Source organism: Morone saxatilis, unplaced genomic scaffold, assembly GCF_004916995.1.
Source record: "Morone saxatilis isolate NCDOM2014 unplaced genomic scaffold, NCSU_SB_2.0 Contig20, whole genome shotgun sequence".
In the NCBI taxonomy this organism is placed as follows: Eukaryota; Metazoa; Chordata; class Actinopteri; family Moronidae; genus Morone; species Morone saxatilis.
In genome coordinates, this window is record NW_023339763.1 from 13,194,010 (window position 1) to 13,218,053 (window position 24,044).

The 24,044-nt window shown below is 41.0% G+C and overlaps 1 protein-coding gene across 5 annotated transcripts; it reads right to left on the bottom strand.

The window, feature by feature from the left end:
- Nucleotides 1-4,592: 4,592 nt before the first annotated feature.
- Nucleotides 4,593-23,759, bottom strand: slc7a1a (solute carrier family 7 member 1a). 5 transcript variants are annotated; one of them, XM_035667088.1, is made up of 14 exons: nt 23,592-23,757; nt 23,033-23,118; nt 15,765-16,040; nt 15,494-15,676; nt 15,199-15,357; nt 14,832-15,009; nt 14,482-14,615; nt 12,571-12,793; nt 10,999-11,135; nt 10,352-10,454; nt 9,736-9,950; nt 9,373-9,524; nt 9,140-9,248; nt 4,593-8,541 (listed from the first exon to the last, which is right to left on the bottom strand). In XM_035667088.1, the coding sequence occupies exons 3-14, from the start codon at nt 15,943-15,945 to the stop codon at nt 8,372-8,374; spliced, it is 1,944 nt and encodes a 647-aa protein (XP_035522981.1). In that variant the 5' UTR covers nt 15,946-16,040; nt 23,033-23,118; nt 23,592-23,757; the 3' UTR covers nt 4,593-8,371. The 5 variants fall into 5 exon arrangements, with proteins under 5 accessions (XP_035522981.1, XP_035522983.1, XP_035522979.1 ...); XM_035667090.1 differs by lacking the exons at nt 10,999-11,135; nt 23,033-23,118 and adding an exon at nt 11,802-11,941 and having other exon boundaries at nt 23,592-23,759; XM_035667086.1 differs by lacking the exon at nt 23,033-23,118.
- Between the last annotated feature and the right edge of the window lie 285 nt (nt 23,760-24,044).

Here is a 24,044-nt window from a genome sequence, read left to right on the forward strand (position 1 = left end):
AATTCCATTTGTTTCATCCCTGTTAATGAGGCAGGGCAAAGTGATCAATCCCATTTTCATCCTTATAGACGACACATCGGCAGACTACATCTGCCCAAATAATCTCTTATCTCTCTCTCTCTCTCTCTCTCTCTCTCTCTCTCTCCCCCTCTATCTCTCTCTTCCACTCCACTCCCACACACACACAAACACACACACAGTCAGACTTCTTTTTGTACCCCAGGGGGAGTCATTTTGTATCACAGGGGGAACTGTAACAGGATTTCTGTAGGATCTTAGGTCAGAGTGGGTGGTCATACCTAACTGAATAAGGAGAATGAGAAAATCAGATCATCTGCAATAAAAGCTGATTTATTTCCTTATTGCGCGCAGGCAGTCGGTGTTTGCTACCTGCTATGAAATCGCAGGAAAATGACAATATGCCAATAATAGGATTTATTGGCCGAAGCGAAATGAAAGTGGAGGCACGTGTTCACGCATCCATCCATCAACACATGTTCACACACGGTTTAATTGTCTCAATTGTTATTCACAGAGCTGATTAGATGACAAACTGTACCAAAAAAAGAAACCGACCATCACACAGAACATTCAAAACCTAAACTAAAAGCCAAATTAAATGTGCTTAAAGTGTGCACATGTGCATGGAAAGTTACACATGAGTATCACCTACACACATAACTACACACAGTCAGGCTATGACTATCACTGCAGCAGGAGCAGACACAAAGAGACAGCTTCTTACTGGGAGAAAATGTGTCTCGCAAAATGAACGTCAGTCATGGAAAAACACACTTACTGATGAAATTTATAATCTCCTAAATTGTTATTTTTTTCAGTGCTGCTTTTGGCAAGTACCGGGAATGAATCTCCACTAAATCAGACATAGCCCTGCTTCACTGTCTGGTTTTGCTGTGCTATGCAGCCTGTAAGGAGGGATTCTGTTTCAGATAGATAAAGGGAAGACAAATGTGCAGGAAATCAAAAGAGAAATGACAACGGGAATAAGATAAATTGGGAACAAAAAACAAACAAACAGGAACTGATAGGGAGATTAGTATGATTAGAAATAAACAAACTGCTACAGTCTGGAGACTTGTGTATATTGGTTCATTGAGCCCTGCAGTTAAAACACAGACTAATGTAGATCCAGACAGGGGCAGCATGGAGGAGCGGAAAAAAGGATGTCTGTCCACGTTGGTTGCTGGTTGCACTGCATTGTTATTAGCAAAGCCCCTCCACCCACTACCCTCACTCCTGTCGCAGAGAAAAATGTTAACTCTTACATGGCTGGTGGGCGAAACTGTATGAGGGGACAAAGACGGGAGAGAGAGGTGAGGATTGGAGTTCACCAAAAATGTAAAGCCGTTGCAGACAAAGAATTCACAGATAGTGGAATACTCTGTCCGGAAGTTGGCACATGCTCACACAATCACAGCCAGACATAAAGCTGGTAAGGTGAAACAGCTCAGACAAAGAAAAGCTGAGTGCAACTTAGACAGGCTGAGTCACTTCTGCTTATTTTAGGACAATATGATAATCGAAACAAATAATGCTGCAGAGAGTGAGGCGGGGGCTGGAAAGGAATTTGGGATGTGGGGGATTCGAGTTAGTATTGCAATGTGTAAATGTGTGTATGCATGTGTAATGTGCAAGTGGCAAACCCCTCGGGGGTGGGGGAGGGACAATTGGCAAAGGATCAGTGAGAGGTGAGCAAAGAATAGAGTGAGCTGAGGGGTTTTTTTTGTGGGGGGGTTGATGTGCAAAAAGGTTTAAACTGGTGGTGTGGGTGTGTGTAACAAAAATACAGTTTTCATACACTGGACAAAGGAAGGTGCGAGAGTACAGCATGGGGCAGAGAACTCCTTTGGGAAATTAAGGAGGAATGCGGCTCAGTTTAAGGATTCACATAATACTGCTGCTGTTCTGGCAGATATGTTTATTTTTGGGAACATGGACAAGCCTAAAGAAGAATGTGGACATATAGTGTGGAGATGTGTCATAAAAAATTAATGATGAGAAATGTTTCTGTGGCTTTTTACAGTCAAGTTAAGTATGGCTCTTACAGTTCTGTCCTCATAAAAACACCGCTGCTCACATTGGCACACTTAAGAGTGGCATTCACTTGCTTAATAAGAGCTGTAGCTTGCTGGCTGATATAAGTGAAAATACCTACAACACAAAGGATAATAAAAAACAGAAACATCTATAGCCCTTCTATTAAACTGACGGCACAAATCCAGCAAATGGAGGCAACCACATACACGTTCACATACAAGTGAGAAAGGTCTTTCATGTTGACTCTCCAGAGAACAGGGAAATGTGTGTGCGTGTGTGTGTGTGTGTATGTCATCCACGGAGGCGTGCCTCTCTGTTCACCCTCTGATGCCCTGCCTGTGACTGCAGGGGAGGAGCTACAACAAGCTCATTGCCACCTTCTAGACAAAAGACAACGTGAATTTGAGAACGTGTTTGCATGATGTGTTGACACTTCATTCACACTGAATTCATGCACACAAGCACACATGTCCTCATACTGAGCAAAGCCTCCAAATTGTTTAATTATGAGTAATCACAACACAGGTTAGTGAAATAACTGCAGCATCTTCCTCTTTCTGACATTCTCTCTTGTCTTTCCACACACACATTTAACTACTTTTACAACTGTGGTATCAATGCGCACAATACATTTGTCCCAACACAAGAGCAAACATGTTTATAAAAATAGCCCTTGGAAATACACATAACATGAAACTAAGAAGCATACTGACATACTTTTCCTCCTCATCTCCCTTACTTCACTTCATCATCTCTATTTTTCTTCTCCCTCCCTCCTCCTTCTTCTCCTCTCTTCTGTCCTATAAAATGACCTTGAAGGTCGCACCAGTGCACTACACTCACGGGCTTTGTGACAAACTGTCTTACCTGCAGAAACACACACACAACACAGCACCTGAGCCCAAGCACCAACACACACACAACAACACGCTGCTGAGAGTGGTTTTCCTGGCAGAGATCTGCTGAATTGATCGCTGTTCAGACATTGCAGAGGTCAGATGTAATGAATCAATCACACATGCATCAGCATCTGGAACAGCAGCTACAACATACTGTTTTAAGGCCACAGGCTCTGAAGCCCCGCTTTGATGCAGTGTCAACCTCCACATTAACATGACCAGGAGGGATTGGCAAGATTTAGCAATATGGACTGGAGGACTCATAGATGTGGGATGTCTTCGATATTGGGATCGATAATGGCAGCAGACAATTCCAATAAACACAAAAACCACACTTCCCACACATATTTTATGCACAACGTCAGGGTAGAATTTATCGACCTTGTGTCTGGGCTGTGCAAAACAATGTGAACCACACTGCAGTTGCAAAGCTAAAAATATTACAACAATTTGTCAAGTAAACAAACTAAGTGATACACCCTAACAAAGACAAGAAGAGTGAAGAAACAAAGGGAATTAGAATGTCAGTATTAAAGGAAACCACATCTGTGATAAATCGTGCAAAAGGTTTCCTCGAAGGTTTGATCAGTCTCTGAACAAAGCTTTATTGTAACTTTGCATACTCCTTTAAAAACAGCTTCCATTAAATGGCTAAAGCCTGAGTCAGCATAACAGCACTATAACACTGTGACACAGATATAAAACAATACAGGAAAAACTGTTAATATTTAGGAATCTTTTGGAATATTTTATTAAATTACTATCCGCAATCATTCCTAGAAATCTGACTAGACATGGCACAAAACTAATACATAATATAATAATCTTAAAAACAAGTGTCTTTCGTTATCACCTCTCAGTACAGTGGATCATAGCTGGAGTCAGGTCTAAAGCCTGGATAATCTACATCTGATCATTAACATCACCCACAGAGACTTGACCTGCCTCATCCATCACACCAACCTGCTCTTCCCTGTCTGACCTCACTCTCTTCATCCCGCTATTCTTTCCTGTAGCCTACTGCTCCATGTACAGTACGGTCTACGGGTCAAGTTACGGAGAAACAGGATGTGATATGTCCCAAATTCGCCCCCCCCCCCCACGAACCTGCACCGCATCGGGCCTGCAGAAATAAAAACGAGCAGATCCATAATTAGCCATGAGCGAAACCGAGTCGGCACCAAAGACCCAAAACCCCTACAAGCAGAAATATGTGCGACACTTCTTTAAGAACCCGATGCTGGCCTGCAAAGCATTGTTGCAAAATGACCCCGCAGGGTGTTTTCAGTTGTGCTGCGACTTACCTCCAGGTTTCTCTGGTGTTGATTCATTTAAGAATGTCGGTCACATGCGGGGAGTTGCAAAAACGCAACACAAGCGTGTCTTTCCACTCTCTCTGTCTGTGAAACAGTGCAAGGAGAGAGAGAGAGAGAGATGCTGCGGAGAGGAGGAGGGAGTAGGGAGGTGGAGGAGGAGCGGTGCTGATGCTGCGGCCGACACCTGGCAGAGCATCCTTTTTCTCAGGCTTTTGTCTCTCAACACATTTGCGCTCTCTGCCGGATCATGAGAGAAGTATGATGTGCGCCCACGCTGTAGAATCAGTGGATTTCTCTATAAACACACCCAAAGAAGGAGTTTTTTAAAAGCTCGTTTTATTCACAGGATAGATGCACTGACTTTAACAAAAAAAAAGGAAACAGAGGACAAAAAGACAAGCAAAACCAGTGCAGGCATTCCTAACTCAGAGGAGTTACTGTGTATTATTAAGTTAAATACACAGTGACACTGCTATTAAAGTTACTATATGGGGGATTATTGTGTGATTGGGCATTTTGTTGAGATCATTCTTGGTATCACTGGGTCGGATCGGTCCTGACACTACCAGCAGGTGGCCCCAAAGTAAAGATATTTTAAATCTCACAAACGGTGACTTTTAATGTGAAATACAGCTGAATAGTGACACCTGTCCTCTTGTCAGACAGTTGTTTAGCATTCTAACAGAGACCGGGAAGCCATTTTAAGCTGCAGTTGTAGGTATACACCTGAAAATAACATTGCACCTGAACGCACAAAAAAAGCAACTCAAGGCCCACTTACTTGCTTTTTCTAGCTTTCAGTTAAATCTCATGTTCCTCCTCAGCCATTTGTTCAATCATCATTTGTTCAGGTGTCATGGAGATTGCTCCGCTGCCATCACCAGCAAATATGGACCATAACTTCCTAGTCCACTGATACACTGACAACTATCTCCATGACAACCTGAGCAACCGGAGAAGGCTGTGAGGAGTTTTTTGCAAGGCCAATATGAACTTTCTTGCTCACCACTATGTACATTTGCTTAATTTTAACAATTTTGACACGACAATGATGTTTTAAAAAGTTGCAGTTTTGTGCGTAAATGCAGCTGGAGGAAAATAGCGCTTCTCTTCAGTGAGGCAATGTTGAGCGAGGAAACTTGAACCACAGTGACGAAAAACAAGAGAACATGAGAAAGATGCTGAGTGACAGACTCGAATCAACACACTGTTTTTGTGCTTTTTCAACATTTACACATAGTTTTAAACACACCTGAAGCGAACAACGACCAAGAAAAAGGCAACCAAAAAGGGCTACAAAAAGAAAGAGTGTGGAGGAAAAAATGATGTAATTACAGCAAAATTACATAAACATGATGCAGCCGGCTGTAAGCAAAAGCTGTGGTTAGAAGGGTTTTAAAGCAGCAGGGCGAACGAAAGGAGCTCCCTTTTAAAAATCTATTCATATATGTGTATACACATAGTATTTATTTCAGAAGTAAACTCTGAGGTTTGACATGAAGGAACAACAAGTTGTCGACTTATTATGCCAGAACACAGATTTTCAAATACACATGAATCCCTTTATATTGATTAAACAGAAAACCAAATATAAATTTAACGGAGAAAAAACAAATAATTACCACCATATTCACACCTAACAAGGAGACTTTAAGCTAAAACATTAATCAGTTCAATTACTGTTTTATTGTTATACCGTGCATAGCTAGATTTATTTGACACACATGATTATGGGACATTTAAACATTTTTTCATGTGCTTTGACGATTTGTGGGACTACAAGTTTGTGAAGAACTATCAAAAAGTAGGTAAGTAGTAACGTGTTATGTACACTAATTACCAAAACCCCCGGAAAAGGCACGCATGGTTGAAGTAGTAACGCAATGTCACAGACTATTATTCCACTTTTACTGTAAAAGGCTGCATTATGGGCAGCCTAAGAAGGATCTCAAGGAACTTGTGTCTGCCACAGTCATGCTAATATTCCATATTTCTACTTTCATAACTGCACTTTTCTGTAAATAAGGTATTGACGGGTAAAGTAAGGTGAAGGCAGTGATTCTGCCGACCCTAAGGATAAAGTTTCAGTTGCACTGATCATGTAAACACAATATAAAGAACACAATGTTAGACACAGATAGGGTATCATAAAATTAGCCTTTTCTCCCATTTACAAATAATTTACTGCAAGAAATATAAACAATATCTTATATACACAATCTTTCTACTTTCTACTGCTTCTACTTATAGACAGCTACTTTTGAAAGGACTCCCAAAACCACAGTAAAAGCACTTAAGGGTTAAAACAAATGGAAACATAACATAACATGATATGGGTTGATGAATAGGTCTGCATTTAAATGATCATTAACCTTTTGTTAGTGTATATATATATATATATATACACACACTACCCACAGACAGGTTATTTATAAAGATACTTTTTGGGATTTTTATTGCCTTTATTTTTTGTAAGAGCAGCTGATGAGTGAAAGTGGGAAGAGGAAATGACATGCAGCAAAGCGCTGCAGTAAGCATAGGGCACACACTTAACTAGGTGAGCTACCCGGACGCCCCAATAATTGTAAATATTAAGTTAAATCAGATTTGTAATCTGTAAAACACACTGGAAATGACCATGTTTTAAAAAGACATTAATAAACATGAGTAAGGAAGTAAAATAAATTTAGAACATATACATTTATCCAAATTAAACATTTTTAGAAAAAAAAGTCGGCCTGTACCTTTTTTAAAAAAAAGAGAGACTTCATGTTACAAGCTACAGATGCAAAACGACACAGCAGCCAGCACTGTGAGAAAATCCACTATCATCTAATGTTACATGACATTAACAGACATTCAGCAACTGTCAATTAATCTCTTTATCCTGATGTTTAACACGTTTCAGATTTTTTATATTTACCAAGGTGTTAAATAGCCCAAATAAGAAAGTGTATTTTAACAACGCTCCTTATTATTGTGAAGAGGATGTAAAATCAGGTATTTGTTAAACTAGTACTAGTCACATGGTTTGACGATTTAAAAATGTATCTGGTAGCCTTTCATACTTAATTACTTCTTCTGAATCTCTGTATCTCAGAGTAAAGACCTGCCCAACATGATATGTTGTTGTTACAGCTGTCTCTGCATCATCATTTGCAGCCAGACCAATGGCTTGCTCATGACTGCTTCTTGCCAAGACATACAGTACACCTGCATTAAAACTATACAGTAAGATGCCAGACTTTCCCTTTTGCATGAAAAAGCCTGGTACCTCAGATGGTATCAATGCCATCCTTTGGATTTGAATTTGGACTCATAAGGACTGTAAGCTACAGCTCCCTGCTGGCCCACTTACACGTGCAGCCATTGGCTCGACACCCTATTCTGCTAGTGAACAAGGGTAATTATATCAAGCCAACTGTGTATTGTGCAAGCTTTCACTTGTCAGGGAGGACTTTTAGAGCAGCATTTCAACATCGGTTACACAAGAGTTGGCAGAAAATGTAGCTACTGTAACCAATTGGTAATACTAACTGTGTTATCTGATTTTCAGAATTGTGTAGATATATACAGTAGTTATAATGCTTCACAGAAAGAAGGACAAAAAATTTACTGCTGCTGAACTTTCTGGCACGCAGATGAAAGCTGTTACCACATGTGCACAGTCCTACTACCAGCAATGTAACCCAGACACTCTCCAAAGAAGTAACTACGACCCATCATGAAGAGAGACAAATATTAGGGTCTCCCAGAATCTCTGAACCCGCCCTAAAACACTGACATGTTTTGTGTCTCCAACATGAACCCTCACCCCAGCCAACACAGCCAAGCAAAAGGGGGTAACAAACACATCACAAAATACTGAAATAACAGAACATGTCAATTATGGCTTAAGAAATCCTGTTGTTCTACCCATCAGTCAAGGGGGGAACTCACAGGTTTGTGAATTTGAGGTCAAAGTTATTTATCATTTCTTTCCCCAAAAGGCACTACCTTGGCCAGTGAGGGACTGGGACTTGTCCGGTCTAAAAACTCTTGCACAGACAGACTGGCGTTGGGGAAGGTTGAAATCCACGCAGCATGGTCTAATGCTTACTACAAATCTCCATCGTCCTCTTCCCTGACATCCATCCCATAATGCAGGAAGGCCTCCTTTTCTGGTGACATGGCAGCTGTGGCCGCCTTCATCTCCGTGTCTGGAGACGAGCGGGCCGTAGTTGCCTCAGTACTGTGATGAATGCCGTAGCCGAAGTAAATCACTAAACCTTAAAAAGCAAAGCAAGACACAACATCATTGTTTGTGTAATATAGTCTCTCTAAAATGTCTAAACAAAGTTTTTTGTTGTTGTTGTGTCAGCTCATGCAGAGTAAAAATTAACTCACACAGACCTGAAGCTAGCTTGATATATGTTATCCCTTTAGGTCGCTTTTCCCTTTTTTTAAACTTATATTTAAGTTTCTATTTGATTAATATCTGACATCTAACATTTGAGAGTCAGCTTTTATTAACAATATCTATGTTTCATTTTGGTAGCCAACACTCACAACTGTCACATTCTTGGCTTGATGTACCACCAAAGATATGTTAAAACCCACAAAATGATGACACAATAAGGCTGACTTAACCATTCCTTTGTTGGACTGCCTATTTCAAGCTACTAAAGTAGGCAATGTTCCAGCTGTATATAATTAGTTTGAAAGCATCTGTAGTGAGTAGGTGAGTAGGAAAACAACCAACCTCTAGCCAGAGACACTCAAGTGAAAGATTGTTTCCCATTAAGGGATCAATAGAATTTCTACAACTAGTAAGTCAGTTTATACCCTGGAAATATAATTATGATGATAGAAATAGATGCTACCTACCTATAGCCATCCAGATAGAAAATCGTATCCAAGTGCCTCTGTCCAGCTGCATCATCAGGTAAACATTAACAAACATACTGATCACTGGAATGAAGGGTAGCAGTGGGACCTAAAGAGTCAAATATCATAGAAGGGAAACATGGCATAATAATTGTGTTAAAACATCGCAACATAAAACCACAACTGCATTTAATCCATACTATGCTACATAGACAGAAATTCTGGAATCAAACCTTGAAGGAAAGTTTTGTCTTGCTCTCAGGCTGTCTCCAGATGATAACGGTGAGGAGGAGACACACCATGAAGATGACACTGAGGGCTATGACATTCCACACAGCAATGCCTCCCTGAACTGCCAGTATGCTGAACACCAGGATCAATGTTCCTGCAGAAGTACATGTGTTTTTACATTATTTCTTGTGTAACTCTGCCATTTAACACTCAGGACTCAGTAAAGATGTTTTAAATACATCCACTGAATCTTCATTTGGATTCTAAGCAAATTAATACTTCTGTAAGCTTCTTTACCAAAGCACTCCATTTAATTTATTCATATTCGATCATTATTTTAAAATAGGCCTGGTATGATCGCATACCCATGACAGAGACACAGATGTTGACAGTGAAGCCGGACAGTGTGGATGGCTCAGAGTTGTCTGGGAACAGGACAGTCTTGAAGCTGAAAGTCTTCTCCATACCAGGCAGGATGCCCATACTGGGAGCACTGGTGGAACTGATGCTGTCATTCATTTCTACCTCCTCCTGGGTATTTGCCATATGATACACCAGACTGGGGTGCTCAGGCTGGTACCTGACACAATGAAACACACATACTAAGCGGTTTTACCATTGAGACTTTACTTTGTATTTACAAGACTTACAATAGCTGCTAGTCCCAGTGGATACAGTGATAAGGAACATATATCGCTACACTACACTATAATGAACCTAGCCTATAAAAGTATGTCAAACATATTTTAACATCAGCTGCAACATTTGTAACAATAGCAGTTTAAGTCAGTCAAAATGTGAGTATGAAACTGCCTTCAACATGAATGCAGGGCTGAGTTTCACTGGTTGCTAAACAGAGATGTAAACATATATGGTTGGACCAACTTCAACATGGAAATTACTCTGAGAAAGTACGGACAGGTGGACTGCCCCCCCTAATGTCCCTAGTTAAACTCTATGTACTTAAGTCCCCCCACTGACCTGAGGACCAGGACACATGCAGCCACTAATGTGTAGGCCAGCAGCGTCCCTATTGACATCAGGTCCACCAGGTCTTTCAGGTCGAACAGAAATGCCATGATAGCTGTAAAGAGCAAGAAAAAAGAGTTGGAAACATGAGAATACATTTGGTAATATAAAAACATAGTTAGACAATGTGTTTTCAAGATGGTCCTCTGATCTCCCATAAACATGTATGGGGTTTAAATGTCTAGATCTTATGTGGTAATTTTTTAAACATGCTAAACATTTCAGCACCTTAGTGGCCAAATGGTCACAGTGCAGGCAAGATGGTCACAACTGTCACCGGTTTGATTCCAGCAGATGACCTCTGTTGACCTCCCCATTAAAACATGTTAAACATCAGCATGTTGGAATTGTAATGGTGATCATGTTAGCATGCTGATTTCAGTATTACACTGTTGTGTAGCACCACCTCACTCAGCTTCTAGCATGGCTGTAGTCTTTGTGTGTGCATGTTTGTCATAGGTAGGAAACAAATCAAAACCTATGCAACAAGTGGTGCAGTGCATAAAGAAAAGATAAAGATAAAGATAAAGAAATGACAGACAAATACAGGCCTTTGTTTTCCTTATCCCTCCTTATTTTACATTCTCTATTCATCTTACCAGACATAACCCCGGCCGCCACAGTAGACGTTATGGGGGATTTCCTCTCGCTGACGCGGGACAGGAAGGAGAAGAGCAGGCCATCCCGAGCCATGGCAAAGATGATACGGGGTAGGGGGAACATGGAACCCAACAGACTGGGGGTTGGGGAGGGTGGGGAGGAAAACATCAGATTGGGATGACAGTTGTAGGTGTAAGGTAGAGGAATGAGGGGAAATGAAGAATTGAAAGAGGTCAGTAGGGGATAAAGGAGAAGAATTAGTGAAAGGAGGTAAATGTGGTTGGCAAGATAGAAGTTGCAGATATGGGACGGGAGAACGTGCAACAGGATATCAGACTGGTTGCATTATAGAGCAACTGCAGTATGATGTTGGACCAAGGTTATTCTGATGCCAGCATGCAAAATCCCCCCTCCATAAATATCAGATATGGTGCTCCACATGCTGTTGCTCAATATTCCAATGTAAAAAATGTAGGTAGAATGCAGGTAGAACATTTCTGTTAAGTCTCATGAAGTCTAGCCATTGACCCATGTTAAAAGAATGATAAAGTATAACCTGGACTGTTTCAACCAACTACAAAGAGATCTGGCCATGTGAGACAGGATTAGAGACAGTTAATGATGCTCTTTTCATACTGCAGTGCAGATTTATGGCAGGTTTCTTCGAAAAACACAGTTACAATGGAATCTGCAATCAGCAGGCCAGAACTTTTGCAACCCGGCACAGCTCAGCTTTACAGCATGAAAAGAAAGCCTCAGTAAACATGGATGCTGTTTTGAATCATGCGTGTTAGTGTCTCACCTGCCACTACACCAGAGGTGAGGGTTGCGGTTAGCGGGGTTTTGGTGCGGGGGCTGATCTCGGCCATGAACTTGAAAAGCAGCCCATCTTCGGACATAGCCCAGATCACACGGGGCATAGGGAACATAGCACCCAGCAGGCTACCAGGGGGGAAGACCAGGATATATAGTATCTACACTTACACCCACAAGAATGCCGTGAAACATACATGAACAGAGACACCAGCTCACATATACAAGGAACATTATACAGTGTACGTACAGTACATTTACACAGCACAATATACTGTATTTTGTGCGTAACATATGTGGTAAGAATAGCAGCATGCTGGAACATGGTTAATATCAAAGCAGCCATCTGTTTACACCAATTAGCCTTAAATGCACTATGCACACATAAAAAAAGCAATTCAGTCATTCAAAGTACTTTCAAAATGAATTATATATATACAATAATACCACCATTATAAAACCATTAAAAAAATTATTACTAATAAAAATGCAACTTGTGGTGACTTTTGGTGACACGACTGAGTGTTACATAATTACATACATAAACTATGGGTACAATATTCTTAGCAGTGCTGTTATTTTTAGTTGAGGGATCAAATTTCTTCCAAAGTTAAATATACACTCACAGTCTCACACCCACAGAAAAAATATCTATATGTGTGCATGTGTGCATGTCTGCATGTTTATCTGTGAGAGAGAACTAGAGTACATGAGCATGCCTTTTAACACAACCAATGCAGGTGTGTGTAACTGCTTACCTAGTAGACAGAGCACAAAGAGAGCCTACAGCGACAGCATATTTGGCTCCGCCCCAGCCCACATATTTAAAAGCTACAGGCAGAGGGCTGTTGCTGTCCAACAGGTAGTATGGCATCATGAGGGTGAGGGCTGCAGAAACACCAAAGTACGCTACAAAGCAGATGAGCAGCGAGGATACAATGCCAATAGGAATGGCTCTCTGAGGGTTCTTCACCTCTTCACCTACAGAAATGACATGAACAAATACAGTTAAAGGGGCAAAAAGTACAACTTTACTTATTTATTGATTAAACATTAAACAATATGTGCTATTGAATGGAAGATAATTAACTTTTTTTTATTCACATATTTTAAATATTAACTGCAATAAACAGCCTTATTGACACAAATAAATAAATAAATATACTTTTATTTTGAGTAGATTCTGCTGTTTACGGTACTTTTTAATGAATTCATCCTAAATTAAACATTCAGTGGCGAGTGCAGTAACACCACTTAAAGACATACACTACACACAGTCTCTTGGACAGACGCCAAATAATTAGATTGCATGTATATAATGACAAGATGTCAGTTGTCATGATCAGCTAGGTCACCATTACCATGTTTCCTAGTGTCACGTTCAGAAAAACTGCTTTGCTTGCTTTGAGAGGTGCTTAGAACCTTTTCATTAAAAGTTATTGAACTGTTCACTAAGTTGTCAATTGACCTTGAAAATACCTGGAATGGAATATATAATTGAGATTATATCACTTTTACTTTCTTAGTTATTTGTGCAAATGTTGTTGCATCATCCTAACATCTGTCCATAAGCTGCTATACCACTGTTTGTTGGTAGCTAAGTATTCAGACTTTAGTGCAATGTAGTGTTCAGATAGAGTTGTATACACCATTCATTCTTTTAGGATCATATTACCAGAATTCCAGTTAACGTGGAAAACTGGGCAAACAGATGTATTTAAGAAATGGGTGCTATTTTGCAACAAATTGAACATGGAGCTTATTTTCCCTGTGCACCCACAAGAGTGAAACACCCAGCTATTCAGCTGCAGGTGATTATGCAACAGAGCTCCTCAGGCGAACACTCAGTTCTTGTTCTGCGTCGAAATCACATCGCGATGATGGAGTGTGTATAAAACTGCCTGGATCTTTTTCTTCTACACCACTATTCATGACAGGTGACAGCTACTGATTGGCCCAGATTATTGAAAGGCTGGGGGATATAAGCATAAGAGTGGTAACAGTTGTGTGGGCGTATGTGTGTGTGTTTGGGGGGGATGGGTAATGGCTTTATGCCAACTTAAACCTAGGTAGCCAGAATACACACATGTGCATATACACGCACACACACACACACACACACATACACACTGATGATATAATGGCTCTGGGCTGGCGGAGAGTGTGTGTGACAGCCATGCCCCCACAAGCCAAGCTTAAGCAATCATTCAGGGTTAACTTCGTGCTAGCCAATTAGAATTCAGGAAAAAGAGAGGTGGGAAAAGCCAGGGGGCCAGAGAGAAGGCAAGCTGGAAGAAACTCTCTCTTTATTGCAACCCAGAAGCCTTGCATTGATTAAATGGAACTACATGAAGACACACACCCATTTGTAGGTGTAGATCTGCACAAACTTGGGGAACATCTTCTCCCCAAACCTCATATCATGATTTATTCCACTAACCTACATGACAGTACTTGGGATTCCGCCAAGAGCAAAATTAGGCCAAACGCACTAAACTCTCTGCCCTGCCCCTCTTATGTAACACTCGTGGATGTTTAGACAGGCTTGGGAATGAAATGGTCCCAACTCCAGATTCAGTTACACCAGCCCCTCTAAACTGAAACATACCCATGAGGCAGTGGAACAGGGGTAACAGGGAGTGTGTTTTCTGGTTTCATCCAGCACTGACCTGTGGTGGCGATGCAGTCAAATCCGACAAATGCATAGAAGCAGGTAGCAGCTCCCGACAGGACGCCCGTGAAACCAAACGGCATGAAACCGCCCACTCCTAAACTCTCTTTGGTTGGCAGGATGTTTGTTGAACTGAACAGCAAAGAAAGGAACCATTTAAATAAATGTTTTAATAATTTAAAGGGTCTGTTCACCAAAATAAAAATAGGAAACAAAGTACTTGGATTATTCAGAGAAACTGAGACCCTTTAAGTTGAAATGTATAGATCAGATCAAATATATCATAGGATGTTTCATAGAGCATCTTCGATACGTGAAAGAAGCGTGTGTATATGTCCACGTTCTTACTTGAGGTTGGAGTCACTGGTATAATTGCCACTTAGGATCTCTTCAGGGTCTAGCTGCCAGTTCTTCAAAGTCCCTTTGACCAGACCAGAGACGACCATGAACAACAAGACCAGGACGTTGATGCAGGTAAAAACCTTGTTCACCATCGCTGACTCTTTGACCCCAAATGCCAGCAGACCTTAGAAATGGAGAAGACACAGAAATGAAAATGACCATACTGGAGGGCTTTTGTACTGATCAGCTAAATATCTGTAGTGAATATCTGCCACTGCAGCAACTTCAACTGATACAAGGGTAAGACACTGCATACTGGTGAGGGAAAAAATGCTCTTTGTAAAACAAAAGCGATAGAAAGACGTTTTCCTACCTGTGAGGGTGATTATGATAAGAACAGCAAACATGTCAGGGTACTCTGCCAGTATACCCGGTGCTTTCATGGACATGTACTCTCTGCAGAACTGCTCAATGCGCTTCCCTACCAACTCGTCGAACGTAGCGCTCCATGCACGGGCCACGCTGGAGGTACCTGAGATGGAGAAAGACCAGTTGAGGGAGATTTCGTGGTGTCTTTTCAGTTTTGTCACCAAGCTTTTGTTGTCTCTCATTCTGTTTCTTTATATTTGAACACAAACAACAAAAATGAACATAGTAGCTGAGATTACCAATGATGTAGGAGAGGATGAGGTTCCATCCAGTAATGAAGGCCCAGAGTTCTCCAACAGTCACATAGGAGTAAAGATAAGCTGAGCCTGTCTTGGGAACACGGGCTCCGAACTCAGCATAGCACAGACCAGCCAACACTGAGGCTAAGGCCGCTATCAGGAAAGACAGCACAATAGCAGGACCTACGGGGGATAATGGATATTGTTTGATTAGAGGCTTTAAGATTGGCCTCACAAGACATTCTAATCGTTTACAGTAATGCCAACTTGCCTGAATTTTCTCGTGCAACAGCGCCGGCTAGCACGTAGACGCCAGCGCCCAGCGTGCTGCCCACGCCCAGGGCAACCAGGTCAAAAGTGTTAAGGCATCGGGACAGACGGGAGTCTTCTGAGTTACAGTCCACCACCTTCAGCCTCAGCAACTGCTTCCCGAAACCCAGAAGCTTCTCCATGGATCACAGTCTGGCCTCAGGGAGGAGAGGGTAAGGGGAGATGGTCAATGGGGTTCTAGAGGTCACAGGGGAGAGGGGAAGAGGTCACACGCACCCTAAAGGGAGGCAAAGGAGAAAAACATATGAGGGACAGGGGAAGTTCCTCACACTTAAAGTTGACCTAAGTGCTTCACAATAAGCACAGAATTCTTGGCCAAGCCATTTCTTTACTAGGGTAACAAATGTGATGTTGAAATGTTCATAAGACAATTATATAATATTCTCTAGTCTAATCTAAATTGTAGGTGAACACATAACAAGGGCTCTTAAACAAACAAGTCACTACAAGAGTGCAAACTGACTTAAATATGCAGAAAGTCTATACGACGCTCTACCCACTGCCACATTTTTGCATCGTTTCTGTATGAAAGTATGTGGAGGCCACATTTAAAATTACATACACTGGTCGTTACAGCAGTTAAGTGTAACACACTGGGTTAGAAGGGGTTCAGTTGTACTTGACAAACTTGTTGTAAGTAGAACACTGTTTCCTGGGGAGTTACATAACGCAACCCAAATCCACAATGCGTGACCGCTAGCCAAAAAACCAGGGGCCTATAGGGATAATCCATCTTATTGCTGGATACGTTGCCGACATATGTTACATAACACAAGGCACCTCATAGGAGAGGAGGCAGAGCTCTTGAACAGATTGTTCAACACGCAGAGAATCGTAACTCATGACACAGAAACACTTTCTTGAAACATGCCGTGGAGGCTCATCACATTATGTTACGCCTACACACAGCAGAAGAAACAAAACGTACCACAACTGTTCTGTTATTATGTCCCTATGCTTAGGGTCATACGGTACAAACAAAGCCAAAACAGTTTAAAATTAACAGAAAGCTAACAAATACCTAATAGGCCAAAGTAGACGGAAAAAGAAGCACTTATTTTAAATATAATATTAAACTTTCCTTTAATAATTAAAAAAGAGAATCGGAAACTAAAAAATGTTAAGCAGAAATTAAAGGGGTGCTACTGCAATTGCATACAGCTGGGGACTCCTGAGAGACAGATTTTAAAAAGGAGGGTCAAAACTGAAGCAGCAGGGGGTCAAGTCATCCTGACTTTTAGGCTCTAGTATGGGTCATGCAGTAAAAATGCTGGATCCTACAATTCCCAAAATGCAATCAATGGTGTCTTGCAATATAGTCTCCTACATTTCTTTTAAACCCCACACCAGTTTGTAACGCAAGCTTTCTATTAAAAAAAGAAAAACATCAACCCCGAAATAAACCCTGATGATGTCATCAGGATTATTTTCTCCAACTCAGGAAAGCTCGTCTAGAGCCACAGGAGACATTATACAACTGTATTCACAGGCGGAGCAGTACTCATGATGGGTAAACTGGATTTGAAGTGTAAAATCAGTGCAGTCACCCTTATATCAAAGACTCTTTGGTGGCGTGTTTTTTATGACTAAACAAACACATACATAGACTTGTTTATAAAATGGGAGAGTGTGTGGACAGTACTTAGGAAGGAATGAACAGCCAATGCAGTTTGAAACTATCTCTACCCTCCGGAGGCTCAACGCAGCTGGAAGTCTTCTTTCCTTGCTGAGAAGATTCTCTGGGTCAGTAGCCTATCCAACATTTCATGCACATTCCCCAGTGCTGAGTTCACATACTGAGAGGTAATACTTGACACTAGGAAGGAAACAAAATATAGAGGGCAGACAGAGGAATGAATAGGGGGGAAAAGGGGTGAGGGGGTATAAACAATGTCCTGCAGCAAAGTTAAGTTGTGCCGGTCTGGCAGAGGTCCAGTGGTGTCCCATAGAAGGGAGACAGGGAATTGAGTGTGACATGCAGCAGCATAACACCATGACCCATATTCAGATAATGGAACCTCTCCAGAACCCACTGACATGAGGACATGAACTCAGAAAGGTCATGTGGACAGTGCAACAGTCATGTCACACCTCATGGAAACTTCCACATAAGGGTAAGCTAAGGTGATGACCTTGTAGCCTTTTTTTTTAATCCAGAAAACATCAAGGCTCACATACAACTTTCCAACCTGGCTCATCAGACCAAATATAATATATAGTCATATGATGGCCATAGTGGGAGAAGTTCTTTTGCCTTAGTTTTCCTAGAAAGCCATCACATTTACAGTATTTGGCTGTTGCCCCAAACTGTCCAACATGATCAAGCTGACATTGCAACACAAGTCAGGAGGCATTAAATTCAGCCTCTCCCATTTGCAGCTGCTATTAAGTGTTGTGGAGGCTACTATTGTTTGCATGGTGTCATTGATTGTGAATGGTGTAACATGTCAGCGGTGACGCTCGCTGGATGTTCTTTAGAAATGGTGTGGAAATAACGACACAGGCCCTCTCTTATTGTTTACCATCACGACTGCCTTCAACGTGATAATGCGCGCCTCTTAATTAAAGTTGCAACGGCTGGTTGATTTATTTATTAGTGGATTGACAGAAAATCTGCAACTATTTGGGTAATTGAATAATTTGGTTAGCTTTTAAGAATGAATGGCAAAAAGGGCTGGTTCCAGCTTCTCAGACGGTACCATTAGTCTTAAGATAATAAACGAATAAACTGATAACACATAACACATTGTCAACTTGGGTTTTAAAAGTTGTGATGTGATATGCACTTTTCCCCATCTTCTGACATTTAATAGACCAAACAATGAATTGAGAAAATAATTAGCCTATTAACTGATAATGAAGGCCTAGTTTTAGCCCTAGACCATACTTCAAAAGTGTTGTTGTGCAGGGTTGTTTTTTGTGTTATGTTACATACAGTATATGGTCTTCTGTGCTGACATTAAAGGCATTATTACACCTGAAATTAATTAATGGACTTAATTTGTGGACTTAATTTAGAGAAATATGTTTTGTACATGTGTCAAAAAAAAAAAGAACAAAGAAAACAGCTGTCACACAAATAATCATTTCAATTACTGGACCAAACCAGCAGCAGCGAGACTTCTGAAGCGATGCTTACATTATTATTCTGCCCAGATAATAAGCTGATTATTACAACGGCTTGTGTATCACGTTACCGTAAAAACCCAGGAAGTTCATTAATAAAAGCTTAGAGTGAAAATACTATTCAAATATCCAAGGGTAATCATAAAATGCCGGCAGTAATGACCACGCACATGCACGCTTGCAAACGCAGAAGAAAGCGGACGACATGAACCACATGACCCCTGGCTGACGTGGGTACACGAGAGTCCATTTTTTTGTCAATAAACAAAACTCATGAGAGCAAACAATGCCACCGGAGGAAATCTGACAATACAAAACAACAAGAGGCATGATGAAACACGCGCTGTCACTGCCGCAGAAAAATGTCAAAATGACAATATCCTCTTCCCGCAGGGCAGAATAAGAAATACATGGAGTACTTACTTGAAACCACCCACAGATACGCTTCGCCTGTGGATTTGAGCGGAAAGTTTGACAGATAGAGGGATTAAAAAGGTGTATTTGTTAACTATTCTTCAAGCTGCTGTGAAGAGTGCAGAGCTTTTGACAGCCGCCGTTCTGAAATAGAATCTGGAGAATCACATGGCTTGGCTATTCCAAGCAGCACAGAGACACGCACACATGCACACACAAGCATGGTCAAGCAGTAGCTGGTTGACCGTGAAAACCTTAATAAATGTATTTTTACAGTAATAACTCTAGATGTAAATGCTTACATAACCACGGAGTTGCAGGTGCATAGATGTAAAAAGCCACAGTAACCCAGTTTATCTTCAAAAGCAGCATAACTTTGTGTAACAGAAATGTACCTTGGTGAGCACTAATAAGAGGTGGTAACTTGTGGCTGCATCCAGACAAGCTTTTGCATTGGTGTAAAAGCAAAATGTACTTAAAGTATCGAAGGTAAAAGTACTGATGAAAATGGGCCCTGTTATTGATGCTTTTGGGTGTATATGTTTCAGGTTGCGCTAATTGTAACAAATGTATACTGTTAGAGAGTTTAATCTACAGCAATGTATCATATTCTGTAAGATCATCATATGTTTATAGCGTCGTCCTGTGAGAACAACGCATGTCTAACAAGCCTTTTCATGAGCACAGACAAACACCTATTTCAGCTTTGTGACAATGCATTTTCCAGCTAATCCAATATTTGCCTCTTAGATATAGTGGAGTGGACGTATAAAGTTTCATAAAATGGAACTACTCAAGTACAAGTACACCTTGAATTTGCAGTAGAGTAAATACTTCAACTGCATTCCACCACTGCATGCAATTGCATGCATTCATACACAATTCCCTATAATGAAATGATTAGTTACATTTCCATTAAGTGTAGGGATTAAAGATACAAAAACCTTCATGCTTTAGAAAGCAAGGTCCCTTCTTATCTGTGCACACACAGACACATGGACACGACCCGCTGTCAGTTTAAAAATGATTTGGCAGATGAGATGTGAAGAAAGTGGAGGCAGTGCCTGTCAGTGCGGAGTGAGTGGATGAACAGGAAAGGGGGTGTGATGCTTTCTAACCAATCGAAGTAGATCATGAATGACACACTGACATTTAGGAAGCCTAGGAGTCCTTTTTTAACACTACTACAAAATATCAGGATTTGTATAGAAGTAATTTGATGATGTGCGTCTACTAAAAACAGTAAATAGTAGATGGAATACTTTTCAGAAGGTCAGTGGAGGTTAGACAAAGTTCCACTGTAAATCACTGTGCAACACTGGGGAGGCTCAAACTAACTTTATTCTTGACTCTGCTGACATTTGCCTGATAGTTAATATCATGTAAAGCCATTTTAGGTGAGACAATAGTTATGACAATAGTTACACAGCTTTAGAGATGAAAGTCAGCGAGAATGATTTAAGCAACTGCTTGCATGCATGCACTCACTATGGGGTGCAGCTAGAAATTGCTTCTGGAGATGGAATCACTGTGGAGAAAAAACGGCATGCAACAGTGGAGTGTTGACTGCTACAATTCCCATCTGTTGCGTCCTGCTAGGTAGAAGTCGCTGTATTAAAAGCACAACGAACCCCAATGAGCCATCGCTCAACTTTACCGATATCTGATTACTTGTTATGTTTGCAATAATGTCCTGATGTGGTTTTAATTTACCCAGCTAACTTAGACAGGTTTTATCTTTTGGTGTGCACATGGAAACCAAGTGTTGCCGTGACGCTCCCTGTTTTAAGTGTGCCCCACTGGGTCACCTTGAACTTGCTGTGCGGGGATTTCAGCAATGTCATGTCAGTCAGTCAGGAACATGGCAGAATTGTAGGCTACATCACCTCCATGGACGAAAAAAGGCAACAAATATGGGTAATGCTGTGGAAATAGCGTTCAACAAATGTGGCGGGTGATAATGTTTCCTAAATACAGTCAAAGAAGGAAGCTTTATTCCAAAGCATATTTGAGCATTACCAGAACAGTACATTCTTAATTTAGCATGTGTTGCTTCAGTAAACTTAGACCTGTAGCTCATGACGAGGGTACAAATGATGGGCAAAGTGCCCTCTATCTGTCTGAACAGACAACAACCCTTCTCTAATCCTGTTCCGTGACACAGACCAGCACAATAATCACATACTTTAGGAAACAAAAGATTGACCCTTTACCTCTTTTCGGTTTTACAGAGATAGTTAAGAACAAGTACATATACTGTTCTCGGATAAAGAGAGCTCTTTACTTTTTAAGCCAACAAAGTGGGAGGCTACACCTGTATGAAAGAAAGCAACATTTACTGATATCTCTGTTTAATACTGGAGTCTCTTGACTGATTATTTGCTGATAATTTGGGTCGACTAACGGTCAGAAATTGATATCCAGAAGAAAATGTGGCAAATAGAAGATTTGAGTTCCCAGGTTTTCAAAGTGTTTAACCTATTTACATATTATTTACATGTTAGAAATAAGAGAATATTTACATTTATTTATTCTGATATTGTGTATATTTTATTCTGATAATTCATAAGGACGCAGTGCAAGTCAGTTGTATGTTTGACAATTAAAAAACTGGTTCGGTGCATCCCTACCCGTTGAATACAAACTTCATTCTTAGAATCTCAGTCTGTTTCTGTTACGGCGGCTTATCACTTCCGTAAGCATGAACGCATGTTGTGAGTGCATTACCGAGTAATGAGCGCCTGATCTATGTTTTGTACACACTGCCTTCTATTTACTGCAGTTAGTCGCTTACATTGTGCACAATGCTTTGACAAGTCAAAGTCAAACACCACCACCAACTGCAACTTGTTTCATCCTAACTGAGAGTATAAACAAAAGCTACACACTGTTTAGAAAGCAAACGAGGTTTTTTTTCTGGTATTACTAAGCATACAGGCAACCAAACGTGCAGCCTGTAGGTGAAGCAGAGGGGAAATACGAAGCCCTAGCATGCTGAAGCCATCTCCAGAATCTCAAGCAAACCTGAAAAGTTTCTGCACACAGTGCGTTTTGTATAGGCTCCAACTCCGCCTGCAGCCAGCAGCTTGCCCACTAGTGACCCACTTTCAGACCAGCTAAAGTTAGACTGACTGGAACTGGTTTGAACTGTAGCCATTAAGAGCTAAAAGGTCAACTCCTGTACTAAGTCACACTTAAAATATGGTTCAATTTGGGAATATTAATTTAGCAATTTTTTATCTCTCACACTTTTAACTGCTTTCACACAAAGCTGATGGGCTGTCACTTATACTATATTCCCAGCTGCTTTTTCAAATGCCAAACTCTGGTGAGGTTGAGTCATACCTCCATTAAAGTGGATCACTGTATAGCACAACGATGACTTACAATGCTCTTTTGAACTGTGTATTTTATTGAAACAGATGACTGCAGTAGATCAGACCTTTCCACTCTTATTTTTCCAGCAGTGAAAACAGAAAAGTTTACTGTACTAATGTCAGAGAGATTATGAAGGGAGGAATTCTTCATGCTTTTGCTTTAAAATGGATGAAGGAAGATTTTTCCCCCATTATGATACTATTACTTTTACTTTACTGAGTGAGTACTTTTTCCACCCCTTCAAAATTGCTGCTGGTTCTTCAAGTATAGGCCTACTGTGTGATCACTTGCTTTCACTCCAGTCTAGACGACAGCCGCCACCTTCCTCACATCATCATCTTCATCAGCCGTCTTTGGGGCAGGCTACACTGCGGCTCCTGACAGTCAAAAGAGAGTCGTGACTTATTCCAGGAATCCCCCTCTCTCATATTACATTGTCATAGTTACAGACAACCCTCTATAAGTAGCCCCTAAAATGTAGAATTACCAAAAACTTAACTGTCGAGCGCTGAGGAGCACGAAAATGATTGTGCATTTGAAGTTGTGAGATTTCCTCCACATGCATGCAGCAGGAAAGAGAAGCTATGGAGCAGTCAAAAATGGGGTCTGAGCGAAAGGAGCATGTGGTTTACAGCGTGGCTGCCTCTGCTTTCATGTATCCACGCACCCATTCAACTTTACGCACGGAAATGCGTTCCCCTACAGCGCTCTAGCTGGTGTGTGTGTGTGTGTGTAACCCGAAAATCAGCTAACTCCGGGGTGCAGATACAACAAAGTTAGTAATTAAACATTGCATAATCATTGGCATGCATGTGGCTACGTATCCTAACGCAGCGTTGTAGAGCTTTACCTTGTTTACCCTGCGGGAGCGCATGAAGCGGTGATCCGAGATAGAGACGATTTCCTGAAGAGGTTTAAAAATGGAATTGGCTAAAAACAAAACTGCGCTTCAATGCACGGTGGTCAGCAAAGTAAGAAGTCCCTCTTCACAGGTGGTAAGCAGGAATTTGAAGTTTCGGGTTGCTGTGTTTAATGCGTACGAATGGAGGAGGGGGATAAAGCAAGGCCCCGCCCGCTCATTACCATTAACAGTTGTGCAATACAATTTATGGCTGCTTCATTCAAGCTCGTTTTCTGGTCCAAAAAACTTCAAAATCAGTGACAGTGATTCAGCCTAGGAGGAGTAACTAAAAACCATAAAATATTCTTAAATTGAAGAACATTGGAAATAATGTTGGATTGACCCCTTTCTACGAGAAAGAACACCATCTCTTGAGCCACAGGTTTTCCTTAAATACAACAA